Source organism: Carcharhinus amblyrhynchos, chromosome 13 (genome assembly GCF_965287045.1).
Source record: "Carcharhinus amblyrhynchos chromosome 13, sCarAmb.v2.hapA, whole genome shotgun sequence".
Lineage (NCBI taxonomy): Eukaryota > Metazoa > Chordata > Chondrichthyes > Carcharhiniformes > Carcharhinidae > Carcharhinus > Carcharhinus amblyrhynchos.
In genome coordinates this window covers 67,923,889-67,939,536 of record NC_137336.1, presented here as the reverse complement: position 1 = coordinate 67,939,536, position 15,648 = coordinate 67,923,889, and the positions used below count along the sequence as shown (strand labels likewise).

The window sequence follows — 15,648 nt, the reverse complement described above, 5'->3', positions numbered from 1 at the left end:
AAGGCAGTGGATGTTGTCTACCTGGATTTCGAGTGTATGGTGTCGAAATTTGCTGATGACACCAAGATTGGTGGAACGGCAAATTGCGCGGAGGGTGTGGAGAGTCTGCAGAAGGATCTAGATAGGCTGGGCGAATGGGCCAGGAAATGGCAAATGGAATTTAATGTTGGCAAGTGCGAGGTGGTCCACTTTGGCAGAAATAATGGTAGGAAGGACTATTACTTACGGGGCGAAAAACTGCAGCAGGCGACGGTGCAGAGGGACCTCGGGGTCCTTGTGCATGAGTCGCAAAAACCCAGCCTGCAGGTGCAGCAGGTGGTCAGGAAGGCTAATGGGATGCTGGCCTTCATAGCGAGGGGGATTGAATATAAAAGTAGGGAGGTCTTGCTGCGGCTGTATAGGGCATTGGTGAGGCCACAGCTGGAGTACTGTGTGCAGTTTTGGTCGTCGTACTTACGCAAGGATATTTTGGCCTTGGAGGGAGTGCAGAGGAGGTTTACTAGGCTGATACCAGAGTTGAGGGGGTTGAGCTATGAAGAGAGGCTGAATAAACTAGGCTTGTACTCGTTAGAGTTTAGAAGAATGAGGGGAGATCTCATTGAGACGTATAAGATGATGAATGGGATAGATAGGATAGAGGTGGAGAGGCTCTTCCCACTTAGAAAGGACAGTAGGACTAGGGGGCACAGCCTCAAGATAAAGGGGGTGCAGTTTAGAACGTAGTTGAGGAGGAACTTCTTCACTCAAAGGGTGGTGAATCTCTGGAATTCTCTGCCCGTTGAGGTGGTGGAGGCTGCCTCGCTAAATATTTTTAAGACGCGGGTTGATGGGTTTTTGATAAGCGAGGGGATTAAGGGTTATGGGGAGAGGGCGGGAATGTGGAACTGAGCCACGACAGATCAGCCATGATCTTATTGAATGGCGGGGCAGTCTCGAAGGGCTAGATGGCCTACTCCTGCTCCTATTTCTTATGTTCTTATTTCAGCAAGGCCTTTGACAAGGTCCCTCATGAAAGGTTAGTTAGGAAGGTTCAGTCGCTAGGGTTACATGGGGAGGTAGTAAATTGGATTAGACACTGGCTCAGTGGAAGAAGCCAGAGAGTGGTTGTGGAGGATTGCTTCTCTGAGTGGAGACCTGTGACTAGTGGTGTGCCACAGGGATCAGCGTTGGGTCCATCGTTGTTTGTCATCTATATCAATAATCTGGATGATAATATGGTCAATTGGATCAGCAAATTTGCTGATGATACAAAGATTGGAGGTGTAGTGGACAGTGAGGAGGTTTTCAAAGCTTGCAGAGGGATTTGGACCAACTAGAAAAATGGACTGAAAAATGGCAAATGGAATTTAATGCAGACAAGTATGAGGTTTTGCACTTTGGAAGGACAAACCAAAGTAGAACGTACAGGGTAAATGGTAGGACTCTGAAGAGTGCAGTTGAACAGAGGGATCTGGGAATACAGGTACAGAATTCCCTAAAAGTGACATCACAGGTGGATGGGGTCGTAAAGAGTGCTTTTGGTACATTGACCTTTATACATCGGAGTATTGAGTGTAAAAGTTGGAGTGTTATAGTAAGGTTATACAAGGCATTGGTGAGGCCAAATTTAGAGTATTGTGTACAGTTTAGGTCACCTAGTTACAGGAAGGATGTAAATAAGGTTGAAAGAGTGCTGAGAAGGTTCACAAGGATGTTGCCGGGACTTGAGAAGCTGAGTTACAGAGAGAGATTGAATAGGTTAGAACTTTATTCCCTGGAGTGTAGAAGAATGAGGGGAGATTTGATAGAGGTGTATAAGATTTTGATGGGTATAGATAGAGTAAATGCAAGCAGACTTTTTCCGCTGAAGCTAGAGGAGAAAAAAAAAACAGAGGGCATGGGTTCAGGGTGAAAGGAGAAAAGTTTAAAGGGAATATTAGGCGGGGCTTCGTCACGCAGAGAGTGGTGGGAGTGTGGAACGAGCTGCCGGATAAAGTGGTAAATGCGGGGTCACTTTTAACATTTAAGAAAACCTTGGACGGGTTCATGGATGAGAGGGGTGTGGAGGGATATGGTCCAAGTGTAGACCAGTGGGACTAGGCAAAAAATGGTTCAGCACAGACAAGAAGGGCCAAAAGGCCTGTTTCTGAGCTGTAATTTTCTATGGTTCTATGATTAGATTGATTGGCCATGTTAAATTGCCCTTAGTGTGAAGAGGACGAACAGGGTAAATATGTGGGGTTATGGGGTTAGAGAATTGGTGGGATTGTTGTCAGTGCAGGCCCGATGGGCCAAATGGCCACATTCTGTACTGTCAGGATTCTATGATTATGACTATGATCAGGGTAGCTGCATGCGTGAGATGCCAGAGCCCCCTGGCACCTGTGGAAGTATACCCCAACAGTGTTGGATACCTTCAGAGAAGGGGAGAAACTGTGCAGAAGAAGCACGGATCGGAACTGAAAAAAATGACTTCTTTCAGACTCAAGAACACAACAGTAAGTGGCAGAAATAGGCCATTTGGTCCCTCAAACCTACTTCGCCATTTGATAAGATCATGGCCGATCTGATTATGATCTTAACTCCACTTTCCTGTCTGCCCCCCTTCTTGACTCCCTTGTTGATCAAAAGTCTGTCTAACTCAGCATTAAATATATTAAATCATCCAGCCTCGCTGCTCTCTGGAAAAGGCAATTCAGTACAGCAACAATCATTTGAGAGAAGAAATTCCTCTTCATCTCCATGTTAAATGGGACACTCCTGTGAACCCAACTTCTAGACTCCCCAGAAGGGAGATACATCCCCTCAACCTCCACCCTGCGAAGTCACTCCACGCGAACAGTAGATTTCCTTCCTATACAGCAATCAACGACAGCTTCATTATTGTCATTGCTGAGACTTGCTTTCAATTCCTGATTTCATAACTGAATTTAAATTCCACCAGCTGCCCTGTCCCAAGAGTATTAGCTGAGGCTTCTGGATTATTCATCTGGTACCCTAAGATATTGTCTTCCCCCAGGCCCAATCTATTCAATCGAGGATCCTGTGGAAGTCTTCACATGCTGACCTAAGTGAGAATTGCATGGGAAATTTCAGCTTCCAATCAGCAATCCCTCTGCTGACAAGGATCTCTGTGGATGTCTCTGGCTCTGAGTTCAAGTTGGAGATTCAACAGTTCCAATCTACTTAACCTGAATAGTTACCCAGGTGATGTGAACAGGTTCAAACCTGGGAGCCCCAATCGCTCATAATGCACCCCATCCCCAACACCCACCTTCCCCGATCCTAGACCAACCCACCTGAGTGTTCCATGACCCATTTTGACTACCTTCCGACCACTCCACCAATCCTCCCAATCATGCTAACCCTCCCCACATCCCTGACTGTTTGATTACTCTCCACATCACTCTGACCAGACCTAACTACACCTCACCAGCAAACTAACCCCGCTAACTAGACTTAAGGATCTAAACTCAGTTCCCATGTGACCCACCCCGACTTTCCCATCCACCTCACCTCACAGCCTATCCACTAACCCACCTACTGGCTAACCAACCTCCCCAGTCATCCACGTACCCACTCGCCCACCTATCCAGTTCAGTCTACCCACTCACCCATCAATGCACCTCAACTACATACCCAGCTCTCCCAACTACCCATTTAGTTACTCATCCACTAACTCCTACGATCCTGGGTTTCCACTTCCTCATTGACCCCCTCCCTTATTCTTAGAAATCATAGAAACCCTACAGTACAGAAAGAGGCCATTTGGCCCATTGAGTCTACACCGACCACGATCCCACCCAGGCCCTACCCCCATATTCCTACATATTGTACCCACTAATCCCTCTAACCTACACATCTCAGGACAGTAAGGGCAGTTTTTAGCATGGCCAATCAACCTAACCTGCACATCTTTGGATTGTGAGAGGAAACTGGAGCACCCAGAGGAAACCCACACAGACACGAGGAGAACATGCAAACTGCACACAGACAGTGACCCAACCCGGGAATCAAACCCAGGTTCCTGGTGCTGTGAAGCAGCAGTGCTAACCACTGTGCTACCATGCCTGACAGAAGTCTTGCCGCTGTCCCACCATAGCCTCAGGGAAGGGAAGCCTTCATCTCTAGCTGGCCTAGAAGTGACAAAACAAGTCCAGGAACCACTCATCCCCTAGCACCAGGTTGTTAAAGCACCAGTATGCAGACCCTACCCGTATGCAAGATGGAATGGGTTCCGCCCACTGACAACACTTGCTGCACGGAAGAGGATGGAATGCAAGACATGTACACCTTCAAAATGTAAAGAGGGTCGATTCTGCACGCTCCAGCTCTCAACTTCGCATCAGGGAAGATACTGGAACCAGGATGAAAATGGCATCAGACGTCCACCAAGTCGAAATACCAACTAGGTCCCACAACTTCATCAATGGTATGTGACGTGGGGGTCCAAGGCTCCCCAACCCCCCACCAAGGACGATGTATCCACCTGCATCGATTATGGCAAGATGAGTGGACACTTGCTCATAGAAAGTCGTTCAGAGTGAAGCACCATGCCCCCCTCGCGGACAGTCAAGTGCAGCAATTAGCCTGGCACAGTTAAAAAGTTAAAATTTAAAATTTACGTCCTGTAAAATTACACTTAGCTGATCAGATGTACAAGTTTCAAGTATCATTTCAAACATTATACAAGTTCAAAGGTATCCAAATGCAGTCTACTTTTTTATATACAGTGTATTTACAAGCACTCAACACAGTGGATGATTTACTCCACTGTTTCCTTACTTGACACGAATGTCCATCAAATACTTATTTTCAGGTATCCATTTTTAAAGAAACAGAGATGTGATAAATTCTGATAAGGCTCATGATCCCCCAAGATCTCCAGCTGAAAATGCAGCCTGCCAGAACTAAGTGATAGGTGACTCATGTAGTAGTGGCAGTGGTGGCTCAGATCCCCACTCTGCACTAGCCATCAGGCCACATGGTGAGTCCAGAGAATAAGGGTGGCATAATGACACAGTGGTTAGCATGCTGCCTTACAGTGCCAGTCACCCGGGTTCAATTCCAGCCTTGGATGGAGTTTGCACACCCTCCCGTGTCTGCCTGGGTTTCCTCTAGGTGCTCTGGTTTTCTCTCACAGTCCAAAGATGAGCAGGTTAGGTTAATTGGCCATGCCAAATTGCCCCTCAATGTCAGAGGGATTGGTAGGGTAAATATGTAAGGTTATGGGGATAGGGCCTGGGTGTGACTGTTGTCGCTGACTGACAGAAAGCAGGGGTTGGGATACATAGGTCCTTCTCTTATTGGCGAAATGTAACTAGCAGGGTGCTGCAGGGGTCAATCCTTAGACCTCAACTGTTTACAATCTATATAAATGATCTACAAGCAGGGACATACCAAAATTTGCTGATGATGCTAAAATTGGTGGGGAAGCAGGCAGTGAAGAGGATATAAAGAAGTATACAGATAGGCTGGGAGAATGGGCCAAAATTCAGCAGTGGATAAGTGTGAGGTTGTCCATTTTGGCAGAAAAAATAGAAAGGCAAATTATTATCTAAATGGAAAGCAGATTCAAAATGCATCCAGGCAGAGGGATCCATGAAGTTACCTTATGCTCATGAATCACAGAACATCGGTATGCAGGTGCAGCATGAAAAAAAGCATATGGCATTTATTGCAAAAAGACTGGAATATACAAGTACAGAAGTGTTGTTGCAATTGCAAAGAATGTTGATGAGACCACATCTGGAGTGTCATATCCATTTTTGGTCTTCTTAAGTGAAGAAGGTGGCATTGGAGGCAGTTCAGAGGAGGTTGGCCAGATTGATTCGGGGAATGAAGGGATTGACGTATGAGGAGAGATTAAGTAGTTTGGGCTTGTATTCACTGGAGTTTAGAAGGATGAGAGGGAATCTGATCGAGGAATATGACATTTTAAAAGGGATTGATAAATTAAATGTAGGTCAATTGTTTCCTCTTATGAGGAATCTAGAACAGGAGGTCACAGGTATAGATTGAGAGCCATTAGATTTAAAACTGAGATGAAGCAGAACCACTTCTCACAGTAGGTGGTGAATTTGTGGAACTCGTTACCCCCTAGTGCGGTGGAGTTTGAACATATTTCTAACTATAGAAGGGATGAAGGGATATGGGGAACAGGTGGGGAGGTGTATCTGAGACTGGGAAGAGATCAGTCATGATCTGATTGAATGTCAGGCTCAAAGGGCTGAACTTGCCTACTTCTGCTATTAATTTCTATGTTCCACTGTTCACTCCAGAACTTCCCCCATGATTTCCAGCAAAGGAGTGAAGACTCATAACTTGGGCATGTGCCCACCCATCATCCCACGCTCTCTCCAATTGTGTGCTACCTTGTCCTTTAGGGACACAAAGGGGACATTGTGAGTTGGTGGCCTGGAAGGTATGGAGGGGTGGGGGGTTACAGTAGGTGGCATGCATTGGCACTGGACCTAGCATGTGAGAGTTTTGTGATGGGAATTTCCGGGGGGGCACTAAGGGAGATGCTGGCAATTCGGGTGTTTAAAGATTGTAAGGAGTTAAGGTAATATTCCACACAGGGCATGATACCAGGATTATCTCAGAGATACAGCTCGGAGGAGGTCACTCATCTTCTTGCAGCATTGATCATGAAGTCTAGTCCTCTTGGTGAGGCTGCTGGAACTGACCCCCTCCACCACCTCACTCAGACTTTTTTCATCACGTTGGTAGGCAATATCTTGCTAATCATTGGAAAGAAAGTGATCCTCCTCTGCTCCATGGCATCCCAGCCATGTATGTGTCCAAGAGCTTGGGGCAGGTCTTCTTGCTGCTATGTTGCTGCCTTGAATGAGGGTGGGTGCTGAAGGGAGCTTCCCCTTGTAGAGTGCTAACGGGTGATTCCCGACTCCAACAAATCAGCTGTTGGCGGAGTCGGTAAGTCAGTGTGATTCACATGGGGGAAGTGCTGGGCTATTTACATAGTTTGAATGGGGCCTGTTCAGTGCTGCCAAAGCCGATGGTAAGCACACCAGTTTTCCCCATGGCAGCAACACTTAGAACTATTCCGGGTGAATCGTGCCCAGTATTTCAAGAATAGTATTACATAGGACCGTCTCAAAAAGTACCCAATCAAATTTTTGAAAATACCACCTCTTGTATAAAATGTAATGGAATGGTGAAGTTGTCCCTTAGTTTGTCAAAAGTGAATTTTATTTTGAGAAACCACACATTTTAAAGTGATTATAAACAGTTTAGTTAGCTTAGACTTCAAGACACCTAACTGCCTATCTGACATAACTGCACTAGATTACTAGAAGTCTGTTCAGCCCATCTTAATCCATCATCCAATAATGCACTACAGTCCCTCTGTTGCTGTACTTAGTCCTTCCTTAATTGATATCTGCATGTTCCATGTTTCAGCCATCTTTTGTGTGAAGATGTCTGTGTGTGTTCATTTGACTATTACTATCAATCTTTTAATTGTGTTTTTTATATATTGTAGGTCACAAAGATTGAATTTTGAAGTATCATCGCCAAATGGAATTCTACTGTTCAGAGAAGCCAGCAAAATGATTTCCACTTATGGTACGAACTTCAGAGCTGCTGGGCTGAGGATGATATGCTTTGTTGCAAGTTGATACGGATATATGAGTGTTTGCACATGTGTGAGTATATGTGCCTGAGTATCTTGTGTACAAATATGTGTCTCTGGCACGTATGCTTCCATATATCTAATTCAGATATTATATTCAGAAACACCTAAAGACTTCTAGTTGTTTGAATACATTGTTGACTCTGGTGAGGTTTCAAATTCCAGGAGACATAAATCAAGAAGGTTATCCAGTTAAGAGGAAGAATGGAAGTTGGGGAAACATTTCTCCCAAAGGAGAGTTCTGATATCAGTTTTCAGGGAACATAATGGAAGCTAACAATATAAATATAAATGGGACCAAAATGTACCTCAATTAAATTTTCAAAAAAAAGACGAGACAAATAAATACAAGGACTTGATCTGTGGAAAAGCGATGGGTTTGTTAAACTTGGTGGCCTATTCCTGATGTAAAAATTCTAATTGTATTACATTAAAAGATCTGAAAGCAGATCCAACATGGTTTTGTTGCCAGACCAAAGAATGGAATTTTTTTTTAACCCGTGCTTCAAATTCTACTGTCAGCAGAATTTACTCCTTTTCTCTGTCTTTGTACCCACCTCCAAAAAGAGCCACTTGACCATCCCATCCAAAATGCTCTTATTCCCCACCCTAGTTGCATAAAGCCTTGACATCCCAACAAGAATGACCACCTCAAAGGGCAAAAAGGGTGAGTGGGACTTAACAGAATGGCGACCAGCTACGCTCTTCACAAAATGGCGGATGGCTGTCTTACCACGCCCTTCACAAAATGGCGGCCCAGTCTGCTTAAGCAGACCAACACAAAGTGGCTGCCCTGGCCTTCAACCCGACCTGCACAAGATGATGGCCTGATCCTTAAACCCGACTTGGACAAGATGGCCACCCCCAACTGCCCCTGTGCCTCACAGGACGGCTGCCCACCCAAAATGGCCACCCACTTCCCAACCTCTCGCAACTCACCACCAATCTTCACAAAATGGTGGGCACGCTCCCACCCTCCACGGCCGACCGCCCCTCACCGAACGCCCACTGTCACCTGTCAACCCACCCACCCCGAGGCCCAACGTCCACCCTTCACAGCCGCCCAATAAATTGCGATGCCAAACCGCACCCCCCCAATCTTACGCCCAGAGAAAAAACTCTTCCTTGTCCGCACAAAACCCAACAGCTCCTCTCACTGCCTAGACAAATCTTGCCTAAAAACTTTACCCTTCATACTAGATATATATTGTCTCTCCCCTTCACCAACTCCCTCTTAAATCCCCTCAGAATCGAGTAAACACCCGCCTGGCTTCCCCTCTCCTGGCCCATGCCCTGCTGTCTCTCTGCCCTCCAGTCTGCTGCGAACTTGAAGAACTTGGTGGATGATAAGCCTGGGAAAGGATGTGTAGATAGTTTGAGTCATGTTGAGATCATAAAGGAGGAGGTATTGGGGTTCTTGAGAAACATTAAGACAGATAATTCCCCAGGGCCTGATGGGATATACCCCAGAATACTGAAAGAAGCAAGGTAGGAAATTGCTGGGGCCTTGAGAGAAATCTTTGTATCCTCACTGGCAACAGGGGAGGTACCAGAGGATTGGAGAATAGCCAAAATTGTTCCTTTGTTTAAGAAAGGTTTGAAGAATAATCCAGGTAATTACAGGCCGCTGAGCCTAATGTCAGTCGTCGGGAAATTATTGGAGAGAATTCTTCGGGACAGGATTTATTCCCACTTGGAAATAAGTGGATGTATTAGCAAGAGGCAACATGATTTTGTGAAGGGAAGGTAATGCCTCACTAACTTGATCGAGTTTTTCGAGGAAGCAACAAAGATGATTGATGAGGGTTGGGCAGTGGATGTTGTCTACATGGACTTCAGTAAGGCCTTTGACAAGGTTCCTCATGGCAGACTTGTGCGAGAGATGAAGTCACTTGGGATCAGAGGTGAGCTGGCAAGGCAAACATAGAACTGGCTCGGTCACAGAAGACAGAGGGTAGCAGTGGAAGGGTGTGTTTCTGAATGGAGGGCTGTGACAAGTGGCATTCCTCAGGGATCAGTGCTGGGACTTTGTTGTTTGTAATATATATAAATAATTTGGAGGAAAATGTAACTGGTTCGAATAGTAAGTTTGCAGATGACACAAAGGTTGGTAGGTTTGCAGATAGCGATCAGGACCAACAGAGGATACAGCAGGACATAGACTGGTTGGAGACTTGGGCGGAGAGAATGCAGGTGGAGTTTAATCTGGATAAATGTGAGGTAATGCATTTTGGAAGGTCTAATGCAGATAGGAAATATACAGTAAATAGCACAATCTTTAAGAGTTTTGATAAGCAGAGGGATCTGGATGTACAGGTACATAGATCACTGAAAGTGGCAGTGCAGTTGGAGAAGCTAGCATGCTTGCCTTCATTGGCTGGGGCATTGAGTTTAAAAATTGGCAAGTCATGTTATAGCTTTATAGAACCTTTGTTAGGCCGTACTTGGGATATAATGTTCAATTCTGGTTGCCACACTACCAGAAGGGTGTGGAAGCTTTGGAGAGGGTACAGAAAAGATTTACCAAGATATTGTCTAGTATGGAGGCCATTATCTATGAGGAGAGGCTGGAGAAACCTGGTTTATTCTCACTGGAATGATGGAGATTGAGGGGCAACCTGATCGAAGTCCACAAGATTATGAGGAGCATGGACAGATTGGATAGTCAGAACCTTTTTCCTAGGGTGGAAACGTCAATTACAAGGGGGCGTAGGTTTAAGGTGTGTGGGGGAAAGTTCAAAGGAGATGTATGAAGCAATTATTTTGCCCAGAGGGTGGTGAGTGCCTGGAACTCGCTCGCTGCCGGAGGAGACAGTGGAAGCAGATACGATAATGACATTTAAGGGGCACCTTGACAAATAAATGAATAGGATGGGAATAGAGGGATACGGTCCCCGGAAGGGTAGGGTATTTTAATTCAGTCAAGCAGCCTGGTTGATGCAGGCTTGGAGGGCCGAAGGGCCTGTTCCTGTGCTGTAATCTTCTCTGTTCTTTGAAATCAAGTATCAGTGGGGGTTGGAAGAATGTAGGGAGCAGTGAATGTCATGGGACACCAGCCTCTTCACCGCACAGGACCTTCAACCGATGCTATACAATAGATACATTTTCTTCCTTTGGATTCATGGTGAACAATCACTAAAACAACTATATGATGACATCAACAAGTTCCATCCCACCATCATACTCACCATGGACTACTCTCCGAAATTGGTTGCATTCTTGGACACACGCATCTCCATTAAGGACGGTCACCTCAGCACCTCAGTGTACCACAAGCCCACTGATAATCTCACGATGCTCCACTTCTCCAGCTTCCACCCAAAACAACCTCATTACTGTAAAGGGATTGGAGTACATGAATAAAGAAGTCTTGCTACAATTGTATAATGCTTTGGTGAGGTCATGTCTGAAAAACTGTGTACAATTTTAGTCTCCGTATTATAAAAGGATCTATTTGCATTGCAAGTGGTCAATTAAAGGCTCACTAAATTGGTTCCTGGGTTGGGAGCGTTTTCCTATGATGAGAGACTGAATAAATTGGCTTTATGTTCTCTGGAGATTAGAGAAACAAGAGGCACTCTCATTGAAACCTTCAAGAATCTGAAGGGTAGATACATGGGGACGATTTTGAGCTTACACTCTCGTCTGTGGGAGTGGCAGTGGATGCTCAAAATCCAGAGGCCGTGATTCCTGCTGGCGAGTTCTTGTGGTCCGATCTTACTGGCCCCTCACCTGAGGAGTGGTGTGAAACATGCCACAGGACCACAGGACACTCAGTTTAACACATTAACACTTAATAATTATTGAGCACTATCACCAGATGTTGAGACTGCAAAGAATTTTCAGCTGCCATCGATGTGGTGTCATGTTGGCACCATTTATAACAGATCTACAGAAGCGTGAATCTGACATCTTCACCACCAAGGGGGGCATCGGCAGTGAAGGCTCAGGCTCCGCTGTGTGCACTGTTCAGGGGGTACCAGGGAGGACTCAGGGGACATGGATAGGTTCAAGTTGGGTTGGGGGTCCCCGAATTGCTATTTCAGGGGGAGGGGTCAGGAGGGATCATTGGCAGATCTTCTACCACTCATGTCAGGATGCCCCTTGCTCTAAAGAGGTTGAAAGAGCTGGTATGCAGGCATCACTTCCCATGTACTCCTTCCTGGATTCCTGTCCATATCACAGCTGAGGAAGTGTCCTTCTTTAGTGTGGGCTGGCAAGAGGGCAGGAGGGACATAGCATTGCCTTTCTCACTCCACAGGGATGAGGCATCAGGTGAGTGTGGTGATACGCCGAAGGTCAGTGGCATTAACAGACAGGCTGGGAGAACACCTGCACCAAAGTCACCACACTGGATGCCAATCTTGCAGTGTTGACCTTGGTGAGTTGCAGTGACATCCCTATCTCCTGAGAGAGAAGGTAATGGGACTCCTCCAATTAGCCTTACAGTCTGAGGAGGACTGCTTTCATCCCTTCCTGAGACTTGCAACACTGTCTTTGCAGCTCCAGCAGCTGTGGACAACCGGGCCCAGAGGCACATCATCGGCTTGGGGCTCAGCAGAATCCTAGATTCTTTCAATCTTCCAAATGCTGGTTTCCTAGGACAGCCCTGCCTCCATCTGTGGATCATCAACTATGAGGTGCTCGCTAGTGAGTGACTCAGAAGTCTGTCTACATAGTGATCCCACTGAGGTGCAAGTATCTGTGCTGGTGCCACATGAGAGTTATTATGCAACTTCCATGATGGGATTAGAGATGTCCCCCTCTGTATTGCTGGAATTCAGTGATTCCAGAGGATGCGAGGATGGTCCACCTGTTCTGGCATCGGCCTGCATTAATGGCATTAGTGCATTACATAGGACGTGGAGGGAACATTGTTCTCACTTGAGACTTGAGGAATAACAATATTTGTGCTGAGTTCTCATGTTTCTTTGCTCCAGTCACTTCACTAGCAGTTCAAGCACGTTCTTCCTCCTCCTAGCCAGCTCGAGGGCTCATTCCTTGATGCATGTGAGGATATGCAATCCTCTTTTCTCTGACTTGACTCCAGCTGGCTGTATATGCTGACTTCTGTTATACTCTAGTTTGTCATGACATGAGTAGGGAGTGCTTAGATGGGAGTGTAGACGTTTAAGGAGGTGATGAGATGTGGTAGGTGGTGCATGGGTGGGAGCTCGAGTGTGCAGAGCTTAGCAGCTATTAGGGGGAATGGTAATTGTGGGAAGGAGGGGGGATCTGGTGCCTGGTGTTGGCAGAGGCCAAGGTGCGAGGTGGAGTTGGATGTGTGAGGGGGTCCAGTGTGGTTTACTTAACCTGGTTGAATGAAGAAGATCATTCATCTTCTTCTGACAAGCTGTTCCGTTCTGTTCTGTAGTGCCCTTGCACTTACCAGAGCTGCCACTACATCCTAGGTGGGAGTGGTCACCCTGTGGAAGGCCATCTCCTGAAGCATAGATACAGGGTTTCCTACCTCTGCCTATCTATTCCTTCGACTGGTCTGATCTCTCTCAAGCATGGTTGCCATCCCCTGCAGTCATTATGGAATAAGTGCTGGGAGCTATTTATCTGGAGCTTCATAGAGCTTGCAGCAGTAAAGTTGTTATGTACAGGTAAATCAGAGGGAATGCACTGCTAGAGCATCATGAAACCCTTGGGAATAGGGATTAATACTATTGAATACTAAAATTCAACCCAAAAGCATGATGGCATGAAAAACATGTCTTTTGCGCCAGAACCAACACAGGTTTTGCCCATGGTTTCCATTGGTCAAAGAATCTAAAACACAAGGATGACACTAGGATGAGTGGTAGAAAAAAGTATGCAGAGGAAATTGAAAATCTGCAGAGGGATGTAGGTAGCTCAAGTGAATGGGCAAGGATCTGGCAAATGGAGTGCAGTGTTGGTACTTGTGAGGTCACCCATTTTGGTAGGAATAACAGCAAATTAGACTGTTACTTAAATGGTAAAAAATTGCAGCATGCTGCTGTACAGAGGAACTTGGGTATCCTTGTGCATGAGTCGCAAGAAGTTAGTTTGTAGGTGCAGCAGCAATTAAGAAGGCAAATAGAATTTTGTTCTTCATTGTTAGAAGAATAAAGTTTAAAAACAGGGAGGTTGTTGCAGCTGTATAAAATGTTGGTAAGGACACACTTTGAGTACTGTGTACAGTTTTGGCCTCCTTACTTGAGAAAAAATACACTGGCACTGAGGGGGTGCAGAGGAGATTCACTAGGTTATGAAAAGAGACTGAGTAGACTGGGATTATATATGAAGCATGCAAAATTATGAAGGGAATCGCTAAGATAGAAGCAGGGAGGTTGTTTCCACTGGCGAGGGAAACTAGAACTTGTTGGGGGGGGGCAAAGCCTCAAAATAAGAGGGAGCAGATCTAGGACTGAAGTTGAGGAGGAACTTCTTCACCCAAAGGGTTGTGAATCTATGGAATTCCCTGCCCCCTGAAGCAGTTAAGCCTATCTTGTTGAAAGTTTTTAAGGCAAAGATAGATTTTTGAACAGTAAAGAATTAAGGGTAATGGTAAGCAGGTGGGTTGGTGGAACTGAGTCCACGAAAAGATCAGCCATGATCTTATTGAATGGTGGAGCAGGCTTGAGGAGCCAGATGGCCTACTCCTGCTCCTAGTTCTTATGCTCTTATAAGAGGCCAATCATTTAGGTCTGAGATGGAAAAACTACTTCATTCAAAGATTGTGAATCTTTGGAATTCTCCAATCCAGAAGGTTGTGCATGTTCCATCATAGAAACATAAAAAATAGGAGCAGGAGGAGATCATTCGGCCCTTCGAGCTGCTCTGCCATTCATTATGATCATCGCTCATCATCCAAATAAATAGCCTGAACCCATCTTTCCCCTCATATCCTTTGATTCACTTCTCCCCAAGTGCGATATCTAACTGCTTTTTGAAAACATTCATGCTGGAATTTTATCACCCTGCCCGCCAAGGGAATCAGTGCAGGCAAGACGCGGACAATGGAAAGGTCTATTGACCTAGGGCAGGGTTTTCCAGTTTTGGGTTGAGCGAGGCCGTAAAATCCCACCCACAATGTTTTGGCCTCAACTACTTTCTGTGCTAATGAAATCCACAGGCTGACCACTCTCTGGGTGAAGAAATTTCTCCTCATCTCCATCCTCAACAGTCTACTGTGTAACCTCAGATTGTGAGCCTTGGTTCTGGACATCCCGACCCCAACATTCAATATAAAAGGTTGGCTAGACAGATTTTTGGTCTCTCAGAATTAATGAGCAGGTCGAAAGTGAAGTTGAAACCCAAGATCAGCTATGGTCATTTGAATAGTGGATGAGCTGCCAGATTTACTCGTGCTCCTATTTGTTGTGGCCTTATAGGAAGTCAGTCCTTCACTCCCAGATTCAATTCCAAATCTGTGCTATACCAATGTATCCATTAAGGGAACTAGAGTTTGTCTTAGTGTCTTTAGCAATTCCTGATAATTATCCAGTGAACCTTGCAGTCAATGGGGAGAACAAATCAAGCTGTGTTTCTCTCCACCCCACACACGATCAGATAATATGCTGATATTAACATCTAATCAAATCACACCAAGAATGGGCATCAGAACAAGACACTGGGCAATGATTGACTTCATTGGACCTTATGGTCAGTTCATGAAGAAAATATTGGGAAGAATTATGTAATGTGCAAATAAGACACTGACTTTTCACCTTTGGGACCTGGATTCAAATCTGAAAGAGGAAAATAGGCAGAATTAGGCCATAATTACAAGGTAGTTACTAACTGATCAAATAAAGAATTTAGAAGGAATTTTTTTACACAAAAAACTGTGAAAACAAGGATTTTGTTGATACATAGAGTGGTTGAAGAAGAAAACATTGACACATTTAGGAAGAGGCGTGAAGCGTTGCCAGAGAAAGGAATAGATGGATTCAGGTGGGAGGGTTCTCATGCATAAACACTTGTCAAAAATCAGTTGGGCCAAATGACCTATTATTTTCTGCAGACCACATGAGAACTGAGGACCA

General features: G+C 45.4%; 1 protein-coding gene across 1 annotated transcript in view; it reads left to right on the top strand.

Moving 5' to 3' along the window:
- LOC145351309 (ran-binding protein 17-like) overlaps positions 1–15,648 on the top strand; it is a 925,757-nt gene that overhangs the window by 699,227 nt on the left and 210,882 nt on the right. Inside the window, exon 22 of the mRNA XM_080200932.1 lies at positions 7,484–7,566. Coding sequence (XP_080057058.1) covers positions 7,484–7,566 — 83 coding nt within the window. The remainder of the gene's footprint in view (positions 1–7,483; positions 7,567–15,648) is intronic.